Below are 12,588 nucleotides of genomic sequence, written 5' to 3'. Positions count from 1 at the left end.
TTATTTAAAGAAGCATCACTCTTTTCTCTCACTCTCTCATTCTCTGTATCTGTTCCTAAATAAACCTGTTATTAAATAAAAATAAAATGGTGCCACATATGTATGCATATATATTTATGTTTTCAAATTACTTTTTTTCATTATATCTATCACAGAGATCTTTCTAGGTTAATATTTACACCCATATCAAATCCATCTAATTCATTTTAGCCGGTGTATAGTGTTCTTTTGCTTGGCTAGATCATAATTTGTATAGAAATTCCTTTTTTAAAAATTTATTTTTTATTTTGTAGCAAAGTGGGTTCTTACTATGTCTCAAACTCCTGGGCTCAAGTGATCCACCCCTCAGCCTCCCAAAGTGCTGGGATTGCAGGTGTGAGCCACCACATCTAGCCTCAATGTGTGTAGAAATTTCTTCATTGATGAACCTTTCTTGGTAGCTTAATTCTAAAAAGTGGATTGCTCCTTGTTGTGGGCTGACTAGTCCCCAAAGATATCCATACACTAAGCTTTAGAACCTGTGAATGTTACCTTATATGGCAAAAGGTATTTTGAAGATGTGATTATTAACTTAATCACCTCTACTGGATATTGAAATAGTAAGATTATCCTGGATCACCTGGGCGAGTCCTAAATGTAATCACAAGGCTATGTGATGGCAGAAGCTGAACAAAGCAGTGTCAGACAGACCAAAGATGCCTCATCTTTGGCTTTGAAAAGGCAGGAAGGTGACAAAAGCTAGGAAATATAAGTAGCTTCTAGAAGCTTGAAAAAACAAGGTAATAGATTCTCCCCTGGAGCCTCCAGAAGAAAATAGTCCTTCTGGTACCTTGATTTTAGCCCCACAATACTCATTTTGGATTTCTGGCCTCCAGAATTATAAGAGATACATTTGTGCTGGTTTAGGTTATCGAGCCTGTGGTACTCCAATATGACTTTATCTGAACTTTATTACATCTGCAAAGACCCAATTCCCAAATAAGGTCATATTCGTAAGTATGAGGGTTAGGACATGAACATAACTTTTTGGGGGACACAATTCAATTCACACACCCATTTTCAAAAAGTCAATTCGATCTGTGAGTGGTTTTAAAATTTGATTTCTGGGAACCTACCATTTAATTCTGGAATTGTTACTGCCTCATTCCAAAGACAAAATTCTTACTGAATTTGAGATTTTGGAAGTCGTAGAAGAAATAGCTGAGCATGGGTGGATATTTTGGAAATAATCCTCATGGTATGGAGCTGAGAACACCCCAGTTATACATATGTAGCACATTATTTTATAAAGTTAGTAATTGAGCAAAACTAAACAACATATTTTTACAACACATATGCGGAATATGTGTATGTGATCTACGTATGACTATGCCCTAAAGAAAAGCAGGAAAGTGAGGGGAGATGGATGGCAGGGATGGCACAGGCAGGAGCACGAAAGATTCCGCGGTGTGGAGGGTTCGTGGGTGCGTATAATTATTCTCCATTATCTACATGTGTACTTATGCGTTCGTTAGCTATATTTTTGTGTGTATTAATATGCAACAAAAATCGTATGAGTTATGCTTTAATGTAAAATTGTCTACATAACACAAAATTTAAAAGAAATGGCATACAGATAGTAGAAAACATGCTTTGAGGAAAAAGCGTCATGCACTAAGTCCAGAAATTGACATTGGAAAGAGGCACCAATTGTTTTCATCAAGCTGACTTTCCCAGGTGTTACTCGGAAAAGCTGACCGGTGATAGAGCACTGGGTCAACTCACGCTAATTATGAAACCGTGAGTAAAATAATCTGTGCTTCTATGTAACTCAAGTACCAACAAATCAGGAAGCTCACAGAGGGACGAAAAGCATTCCCAGAACCACACGCTGGTTCGCCACCTTCCCGATGGAAAAACCCTTTTTTCGGAAATTCTTAGCGCAAAGACTTTGCCCTATTCCAAAATGGCTCCGGCGCCCACAACTTAAGCACAGCGCAGGTCCGGAAGTTACGCAACCCCAAGAGGTAGCACGCCCTTACCCGTAGGGAGCGTTTCCGCCATTTTTGAAAATTGGTAAGGTCCTGGTTTTAAGTGTAGTTGCCGACGCAATGGCAGCCTTTGCCGTGGAACCTCAGGGGCCCGCGTTAGGTGAGTGAAATACTGCTTTTCCTTGCTGGCACTGCCATCCCTGCTTTGGGCCTGGAGGCGGGCAAGACTGAAGGGCAGTCGTCAGGCTCTCGTCTGCTGGCTTCAGTCGCGGAGAGGGAACCCTTGGGTGCCCCCAAGTTCCTAGTTGGTCCCCTACTCGACGCATCGCCTCCATACTGCTACAGAAGTGGCGCCGGGAAGCTGAGGGCCTGGGAGGGTGAAGGAAAGGCCGTCGGGCGGTGACTGAGCTGTGTTTGTGCCCCCACACGCCAGCTACGCCAGACTGGCCTATACCTTAACCTCCTTCTAATACCCCAGACGCGATGCTAGTTGCTGGGTTCCCCGGTTGCCCGGAAGCCTACCTGGGAGGAACTGACCGCGGTACACGTGGGTGGGCGGTGCCCTGAAGTGTGTGGGTGCAGTCCACTGCTTCTTGATCACCTGTGCTTCTAGTTCTTGTTTTGACGACTCCTCTCTCCCGGGCTTTGCAAAAGGAATCTTGTTATTAATGGAAGCTTGAATCGTGCAACGTTTAATCAACCATGTGGTTGGTAATCATTGAGATATTGGCCTTAATAGCAAGCTAGGAGTTCGCACGATATTTCCCGACTTTTATCTGGGGAAAGTGACTCTTATGTATTGTAGGAGGTATTTTTCTCTAAGTCACGATCTGAATTTTTTAAAAATTCACTCCCATTATTTATTGCGGAGCCTCGTTGAAATATGTCGTCTTTGAAAAAAATCTACCTATTTAACAGCACGCGGATTCCTTTTTTTTTTTCCTGCTGAGTTTTGCGACTTGTGAGAACCGTCGAAAATTTTAGAACGGAAAATAAACCGTCTTACTGTCATAGAGACTTACCTGAAAGTTAGGTAATAACTTTCTGAGCTTGGAAAAGAGAGCAAGTATATATATATATTGTAGAAAGAGTCTTTTTAGATTTGAAGGGTATGTAATGCTTGCCATGTTTGGTGTAAAATAAGTTCCTTTTGAGAATAGAGTGACTTGAAGTGCTTTAGTAGGTCGTAAAAAAACTAAATGCATAATGTCAATAATGCAGATACTCTGCATTAAAATTTATGTACAAATGTCGTCTTGGTATTTATTTTAATATATTTTAGAGATCAGAAAACTCTTCATTTCCAGTTCCAAATTTTCTGTTGAACAAAACATTTTGGAGTGCATATTTATTGGGGTTACAAATGTGAGTAAACCAATCCCTGTATATTGCCTTGCCAGAAATCTGACATTAGCCAGTATGAATGTGCAAGTTCACATTTTGCATATATTCCAGGTGCCCACTGGTGTAGTAAAACTAAGGGTTGACTTCAACAAACTGTACTAGCTGAGTACGAATCTTTTAGGAGCACAGAATATGAAATGGAATTGAGGACATGCAGCATTTTTTCCTTAAGTTTGCTTTAAGTGAAATTTAGTCTGAAGGGTGGTTAGTGACAGTCCTGATTAAGAGCCCATTGTGCCCTCCTTGCTGCCTGGTGCTTTCTTTTTTCTTTTCCTTCCTTCCTTCCCTCTCTCCCTCCTCCCTCCCTCCCTTCCTCTTTTTTGACACAGGGTCTCGCCCTGTCACCCGGGCTGGACTGGAGTGCAGTTGTGCAATCTCAGCCCACTGCAACCTCCGCCTGCGCCTCCGGGCTCAAACAGTCCTCCCACCTCAGCCTCCTAGTGGCGTGTGCCACCACTCCCAGCTACTTTTTGTATTTTTGGTGGAGGCAAGATTTCGCCGTTTTGTCCAGACTGGTCTGGAACTGAGCTTAAGCGATCCGCCCCCCTCGGCCTCCCAAAATCCTGGAATCACAGGCTTGAGGCTTCTACTGTGTCTGTGTGTGTCCAGATATATCACAACTTTTCTTAAGCCGATTCTTACTTTATTTTGCTATAATTTTTTTTTTCTTTTAGGGAGGGGAGTGAATGTAGTGGATGTTACCAAAAACTTTGCATTTAATATGGTATTCTAAATATCTGTTAGGAATATGCCTTTGTTTAGACTTTTGGTTTGATTTTAGTGGATATTCTTAGGAAATATTTCTGTAGTGCCATGTAACATAGTAACTAGCACTTTTAAAAATAATTACAATGTAATTAGAGTTTTTCACACCTTGTTTTAGCATCTGCTTTATCCATTTATTGAATTTTTTTTGTCTTTTATACACTTGTATAGTTAATATCTAGGCCTAGTATAATGGGAAATAAGAGGAAGAATAAAAGAGTTGGCAGCTTTTAGATATCAAGAAACAGATTTTTAAGGCTGTCTAGAAGTTAAGTAATAGTTAATAAAAAACATACAAATAACATAGCAAACATTTGACCCTTCTGGGTGCCATGAGTCACACTCAGGCTTGTCAGCTAGTTGAAAATTATTTTCACAAGCAGAGATTGCAAATTCTACATTTATACTTTAACTACTCAGTTTTTGCTATTATGAAATACTTTTAGAAAATAATAATTCGTATTTACTGAGCACTTAACTGTGTATCAAGTACCAGGTCAAGCTGTACTTGCTATAATTCTAACAAAAGCTCTGTTTCCCTTTTGCTGAAAGACCTTGAACGCATATCTTTGACTCCATAGCCCATCGTTTTCCTTATTCTGCTATTTTGCTCTGAAAATAGAATTATATAGCTCACTCATCTTCATAAGGGAAATAATATCTATAGATTGTGAGGATTAATTTTGTATCAACAATTGTGAGAGGTTTCAGTTCTCTAAGTTGGCTTTATATTGGGGGATATTTAGAGATGATTCTTTAATTATTATTATTATTATTTTTTTTTAATAAAAGGATGAGCTCTCACTGTGTTGCCCAGGCTGGTCTTGAACTCCTGAGCTCAAGTGATCCTCCTGCCTTGGCCTCCCGAAGTGCTAGGATTTCAGGCTTGAGTCACCACGCCCAGCTGTGATTATTCTTGACTTAAACTAATGATTAAGAAAAAAGATACAAAAATAAGTTTTCAATTCTTTTCAACATGTTTCTGAGTTAGGGTGCTAGTTATCACTGTTATTTTGTAAGTGCTCTAATATATGCATGGTTACAGTTTTATCACAATAATGGTGCACTTTTTATGGGGAGGAAAAAGAAATAATTTAACAAGCTAAACCCATTGTGTTTGATATGCTAAGACTTCGTATAAGTAGTGCAGCCTGTCCTTGTTTTCGGTTGTTACATAGTCCAAACTGATTCGGAAATGGAAAGAAGTTATTAGTGTGATTTTTAAATTCCTGAAATAATGTAAACAAAAATAGCTGTCACGGATTATTATTGTGCTGCCAGGCATGGTGGCTTCATGCCTTTAATCTCAGCACTTTGGGAGGCCAAGGCTGGTGGATCACCTGAGCTCAGGAGCTCCAGACCAGCCTGGGCAGCATGGTGAAACCCCATTTCTACAAAAAAATACAAAAATTAGCTGGGCGTGGTAGTGCAGGCCTGTAGACTCAGCTGCTGAGAGGCTGAGGAGGGAGGATCACTTGAGTCTAGGAGGTGGAGGTTACAGTGAACTGAGATTGCGCCACTGCACTCCAGCCTGGTGACAGAGCGAGACTCTGACTCAAAAAAAGAATGAATACAAGATAACTTTACATTTTCTAGAAATAATTTTATTGGCTTTTAAAATAATAAATTCAACTATAGTTCTATTATATCTAAAAGTTTTGATTAAACTTTCAAAATTATGCTAGATTCTTGCATATATTTGTCAGATACTGTAACAGAAAAGTCTTTAATTTATTTTTTGATTCATGTAGGATCTGAACCAATGATGCTGGGTTCACCCACATCTCCAAAGCCAGGAGTTAATGCCCAGTTCTTACCTGGATTTTTAATGGGGGATTTGCCAGCTCCGGTGACTCCACAACCTCGATCAATTAGTGGCCCTTCGGTAGGAGTAATGGAAATGAGATCACCTTTACTTGCAGGTAGGTGAATTGCTTAAAATAATGTTATAGACATGCTACATACAGGGATGTCCAATCTTTTGGCTTCCCTGGACCACATGGGAAGAAGAATTGACTTGGGCCACACATAAAATACAGTAACTCTAACAATAGCTGATGAGCTAAAAAAAAAAAAAAAAATTGCAAAAAAAAAAAAAATCTTACAATGTTTTAAGAAAGTTTAGCAATTTGTGTTGGGCCACATTCAAGGCCATCCTGGGCTTCATGTGGTGTTCAAGCTACGGGTGGGACAAGCTTATGCTAGAATTTTAAAAAGTGTAATGGTGCAGCATTCACCCTCGTCAGTACATTCATTAATTTAAAAAAAATTAAGCAATGTGTCTATTATGAAGCAAAGCTTTTATTTTAAGGCTCTTGGAATAGAGATGTAAGCAGTATAAGCTATAATTTCTAGAGCCACTAAAATGTATTCTGTGTTTTATTCATTCTAAGATGCCATTGAATTGGCTGTTAAGTACCACTAGCAAAAATAACCCTAAATATGACATAATGCTAAGATGCCATTTTTTGTAAAATTTCTGTTTTGGAGATGTCAGAGTGTGGTGAGGGGAGAGTGCCTCATAGGGTTGATGAAATACCATCATTTAGCTTCAACTGAATTAATTTAAAGTAATTCATCTTAAGATACAAGAATAGGAAATTATTGGTCGAAAGAAATGTAACTTGAAGATGTAGATATGAATTCTGCCTTTAGTCTTAGTGAATTGAGATTGTCACATATAGAGTGTTTGAGGAAAGGACTGACTTTGCAAACTAGGGGGAGGTTTTATATACAGAATTTGTGATTGTCAGGGTAAAGTATTGTAAATGCAGCCTGTATTTATTGCAGAACTCCTTTAGCAAAGAAATATTTTAAAAAATGACCTCAAAGTTTTGACTGAGTAGTGAGAATTAGCTACGGAAGTGGTTGAATTCTAATTGTGAGCTAATATCCTTTAGTAGTTGTTCAAGTGAAAACTCTTTTACCTTAATTGCCCTTTAAAGTATTTTGCTTTAAAATGGTTTATTATTATTTAGGATTTATCAGGGAGAATTATAAATTATATTTGAAATAATTCATTTAACATTAAACATTAAATTTCAAATGTGTTTTATTATGGTAGCCAACATATATTGATTGCTTATGAGCCTGGCAGTATGCTAATCCTTATTTTGTCAATCTTAAAGGGTAGGTAACAGTATCCCCATTTTTAAAAAGAGGAAACTGAGGCTAAATGCAACAAATAATTTGCTGAAGCTCACTTGCTAGTGAGAGAGCACTATAAACCTCAGGTTATTCTTATTCCATAGACTGTGCTTTAAGTAGCTCAAGCTGTACTGTCCAGGCTCAGACATTAGTCTTACCAATGGCCTGGGCTGCGTCGCTATTTGTCATTTCATGTTCTCTGATCGAAAAAGACATCTTTATGTCACAGAAGTTGTTCCTTTTATTACGTCTTTATTATGTACTTAAATATATTTCTACTGTGAGAAACATGAATGGGATCTACTTAATCTAGATAGTCAAACTCTACATTAGGGAATTATATTTATTCAGGAATCTACAGACTGGAGCTGTTCAGTACCTACTTTCAAGTGAGAAATGGGATCAAGTGTTGTATTTAAATGTTAAGCATTTTGTAGAGAGAGCAAAAGTTACATGTGTTTTCTGAAAACTAAGATTTTCATTAACTACTTGCTCTGAATCCTTTTGTTCAAAGTGCAGTCTGTGGATCAGCAGCATTGGCATCACCTGGGAGCTTGTTAGAACTGTATAATCTCAGGCTTCACCCCTACACCTTCTGAATCAGAGTCTGAATTTTAACAAGGTCCCCAGGTGACTCTTCAGCTTATTAAAGTTTGAAAAGAACTAGGAGACAAGATTTTAAGTCAATATTTCAAAATTAAATTTTAAAATCTTACCAAAAGATAGAAGAATCCTTTCTTTTCTCACCTTTTTTTTTTTTTTGTACACTGTAGGTGGGTCACCACCACAACCAGTTTTACCAGCTCATAAAGATAAAAGTGGCGCTCCACCAGTTAGAAGTATATATGATGACATTTCTAGCCCAGGACTTGGATCAACACCTTTAACTTCAAGAAGACAGGTAATATAAATACCATTTTGATACACAGTGAACAACATCATGGTTTTATGTGACTATTCAGTGAGAGTCAATACTTTGAAATGTTTCCCTGAGATCTGTTTTAATGTAACTGTGTTGCACAGAATAAGCATTAAACACATTTGTCATACAATCTACTTAAATTGTTGATGATGAACTGTACTTAACAGCGTAGAACTCTAGATTTTCTCTCATAGGTAATTCTCAGGTTTTTATAGGTATGCCTTATCCACCTGCTCATACCTCCAACCTACTTAATATACATGTAGAATGTGATTATGGTTTAAATCATTCTGATTGTTTAAGAAGTTTAATATTTAAAAATTATGTGAAAGAATAAATGAAAATTCAGAGTTTCATTTAGATCTAGGGCACTTGTCAGCTGAGGTTAGTATTGACTTCTCTTTATTTTTTTCTGTTTTTTAAAGTCCCAACAGGGTCCTGCTCTGTTGCCCAGGCTAGAGTGCAGTGACACAGTCATAACTCTGCAGCCTTAAACTCCTGGGTTCAAACAATCCTCCTGCCTCAACTGTCCTATTGGGATATAGGCATGTGCTGCTATGCCTGGCTAATTGTATTATTTTTTGTAGAGATGAGGTCTTGCTGGCTTCAAGTGATCCTTGCACCTTGACCCCTCAAAGCGATAAATTTTAAGTGTGAGCCACTGTGCCTGGCCAACTTTTAAGTGGAAAATTTAGTAGCTTCATAGACACAAGTGTTGTTTCCTATTATTATTGTGCTTAGTAGGACAATCATAAACAAAGTTTATCAGTTGATAAGTTCTTTGTATAAAGATATGTCTGCTGTTTGCTTTAGATATATGTTTTATGCCCTTCCCTAAATCGTATTTAGTGAAGTTAAGAGTTCAAGAATATTAGAAAGCATTTTTCAGTAGATTCATGCTATTTATAGGCTTGATATATCTGGCATACTAGGCTTACTTGTCAAGTAAAGCAAAATTCATTCACTGTGGTAAACAGATTACTGTTTTTTTCCAGCACTTCTAGACCTGCCTTCCTGTCCAACAGGAGCCACTAGCTAAGTGTGGCTTTTTTTTTTTTTTTTTTTTTTTTGAGATGGAGTCTGGCTCTGTCGCCCACACTGGAGTGCTGTGGCCAGATCTCGGCTCACTGCAAGCTCTGCCTCCCGGGTTCACGCCATTCTCCTGCCTCAGCCTCCCGAGTAGCTGGGACTACAGGCGCCCGCCACCACGCCCAGCTAGTTTTTTTTGTATTTTTTAGTAAAGATGGGGTTTCACCGGGTTAGCCAGGATGGTCTCGATCTCCTGACCTCATGATCCGCCCGTCTCGGCCTCCCAAAGTGCTGGGATTACAGGCTTGAGCCACCGCACCCGGCCAAGTGTGGCTATTGATACTAGAGATATAACTAGTCTCAATTGAGATATACTTTAAGTATAAAATACACACGAGAGTTTGAAGACTTAGAAAGAATGTAAAGTATCTTATTTTTTTATGTTGATTACATATTGAAATGAGAATGTTTTGGATGTGTTCGGCTAAATAAACTATTACTAAATTTCACCTGTTTGTACTTTTTAAATGTACCTACTGGAAATGGTAAAATTACCTGTATGGCATTTATTGTTCCTAATGGACAGATAATCTGGTCTGGGATGGTTTTCTAAAGGTTGGTAAGTAAAGCTTATGTTTAGTTTGGTATGAAGGCTGGATGTGTTGGTGCACGCCTGTAATCCCAGCACTTTGGGAGGCTGAGGTGGGCGGATTGCTTGATTTTTATGTATTTTTATCATTTTTATTATTATTTTTTGAGACAGGGTCTTGCTCTATCACCCAGACTAGAGTGCAGTGGCATGCTCATGCCCCACTGTAGCCTTGACCTCCTGGGCTCGAGTGATCCTTTCACCTCTGCTCCTTAGTAGCAGGGACTACACACGTGCACCACCATGCCTGGCTAATTTTTGTACTTTTGTAGAGATGGGATTTGTCCTGTTGCCCAGGCTGATCTTGAACTCCTGAGCTTAAGTAATCCACCTTCCTTGGCCTCCCAAAGTGCTGGGATTACAAGTGTGAGCCACTGTGCTGGGCTTTGGGCAGATTGCTTGAGCCCATGAGTTTGAGATCAGCCTGGGCTACATGGCGAAACTCTGTGTCTACTAAAAATACAAAAAAAAAAAAAAAAAAAAAAGGGGCGGGGGGTGGTGGTGTGTACCTGTAGTCCCAGCTACTCAGAACGTTGAGGCGGGATGATTACTTGAGCCTGGGAAGCTCAGGCTATAATGGGCTGTGACTGTGTTACTGCACTCAACCTGCGTGACAGAATGAGACCCTGTCTCAAAAATAAATAAAATAATAAAAATTTAAAAATTGTTTGTTACAAGAACCACTGGCTTCTAAATTTGTGCAAGTTTTCATTACTTCTCTGATGATATAGGCAAAGGCTTGCAGATATTGCTGTATTCAAAATGCTTGAAAGACTCACGGGTCATAATTTATAGAGAATGTTTTTGATTTGAAAGTTGGTAACAGTATCATTGCAAGATTAGAGCCCAAATTAGTTATGCCCCCTGGAATTTGCTCAACCTTTTTCTAATCATGAAAGAATTGGCATTAATAATTGAAGAATACATTTTATATCTCTCCCAACATCCTCTCAGCATTTACTTCTGGTTGCTAGATGAAGCTATTTGAGATTTCCTTAGTTTAATTAGAATCTGTTTTTAAAAATCTTTATTGAGTTCTAGGTAGAGTCTGTTCTCATTGATTGATTGAATATCATCTTTGTTTTAGAAGGATTTTTAACTGTTTTAGTCCTTAATTTAAAGGGACTAAAATGGGTAATGTACCAGTTTTGGAACGTTCTGCTGGTAGTGGTAGGGATATGCTGTCTATTATTGTGTAGACTGATTTGAATCTATAGTATTTCATGGTTTCTAAGTATCTGTTGAAAATCATATTCTGTCACCCTTCTGATTCTCTGTATGAACTTGATCATTTTAAAAATTACCATTATCTCTGTTATTTCAAATATTGTACATTAGAAACTAAAAACAAATAGTTACCATGTCACCTTTTATAGAAGATAACTTTTTTTTTTTTTTTTAACATGACTTTTCTTATTTTAACAAATACTAAGGGGTCTAGTATATTTTAGGTTAATACTGTTTAACTTACGGAAAAAAAGAGTACCTTTGTACTTTGAGCTAATTAGAAGAGGCATCTCCAGCACCTGATAAAAATTCAGTTTTCTGTTGAATGAAGGCTTTTAATGCTTACTGTATTTGTGTTTTGCATTTTTACCATAACACTTTCTTCTGTTTTTGCGTAGCCAAACATTTCAGTAATGCAGAGTCCTCTTGTTGGAGTTACATCTACTCCTGGAACAGGTAAGTGATTTTTTCTTTCTTTCTTTCTTTTTTTTTTTTTAAAGACAGGGTCTGGCTCTGCTACTCATGCTAGAGTGCAGTGGTGTAATCATGGAGTAAACAACTCTAACACCAAAGACTTCTCTCTTCGTCGAATAAAGATAATATGTTTGTTGGTAATTGCCAACATTTTTTGTTTTATATTTCAAACCTGGAGATTTTCTGAAATCTCTATAACTTCTTTCAGGAAGGAAATACTTTGTGTATTGATTCTTTTCTAAATCAAATCACCCCAAAGGCATGATGGGGTGAATATTCAGAATGTCTTTTTAAGAGATTGTATACTTAATAGATGTTTGAAGTGTCTCCTTAGTTATTAAAATTTGTCAATAAAAAAGCCATTGCAATTGGGATGAAAAGGAATAGTTAAGACACTGAATAATAAAGGTGTTTTGAGAGATGTAAATGCATAGTTATAAATCTAAATGTTGTTGAATAGAAGCAACCACTGATTGTATGCCTAGTTTTTCTTTAAGATTAATGGCTTTTTAATCATCATTATCCTTAGCACAGTTCTTCATATGTAGTCATATGTGTATAATCCCATCAAATGTTTATTCAGCAAATATTGAGCACCTAACTGTACTCTGGGAAATAGTAGACAAAATAGATACTCCCTGCCTTTATGGAACTTACATTTGTTTGCAGAATTTACATTTATAAACAAGTAAATTATAAAGTTTGTTAGAAGGTATTGCATTTTGTGGAGGAAAAAAGTTAAGCAGCAAAGTGGGGAAAGGTGGGGACTTAGAGTTTTAAATAGGGTAATGTATTAGTTTTCTATTGCTGCCATAACAAACTACCGCAAACATAAAAGTGGCTTAAACAATACAAATTCATTATCTTTCATTTCTGGAGGTCAGAAGTTTGAAATGGGTCTTGGTGGGCTAAAATCTAGACATTGGTAGTGCTGTGTTCATTTATGGAGGTTCTAGACAATAATCTGTGTTTTTTTTTTTTTTTTTTTTTTTTTTTTTTTT

The 12,588-nt window shown here is 37.7% G+C and overlaps 1 protein-coding gene across 3 annotated transcripts in view; it reads left to right on the top strand.

Annotated features, from left to right (window-relative positions):
* Window positions 1-12,588, top strand: part of NUP35 (nucleoporin 35) — a 97,946-nt gene that overhangs the window by 5,084 nt on the left and 80,274 nt on the right. Inside the window, exons 1-4 of one of the 3 annotated variants that reach the window (XM_017867481.1) lie at window positions 1,997-2,130; window positions 5,891-6,061; window positions 8,060-8,187; window positions 11,512-11,569. In XM_017867481.1, coding sequence (XP_017722970.1) covers window positions 2,091-2,130; window positions 5,891-6,061; window positions 8,060-8,187; window positions 11,512-11,569 — 397 coding nt within the window. In that variant the 5' untranslated portion in view covers window positions 1,997-2,090. Of the gene's footprint in view, window positions 1-1,996; window positions 2,131-5,890; window positions 6,062-8,059; window positions 8,188-11,511; window positions 11,570-12,588 lie in introns of those variants that run through there. The other 2 variants (XR_001884574.1, XM_017867482.1) reach the window with 2 other exon arrangements.

Source organism: Rhinopithecus bieti, unplaced genomic scaffold, assembly GCF_001698545.2.
Source record: "Rhinopithecus bieti isolate Rb0 unplaced genomic scaffold, ASM169854v2 scaffold_3041, whole genome shotgun sequence".
NCBI lineage: Eukaryota > Metazoa > Chordata > Mammalia > Primates > Cercopithecidae > Rhinopithecus > Rhinopithecus bieti.
Note: the sequence above shows the minus strand (reverse complement) of the source record. Positions and strands in the feature narration are given on the sequence as shown.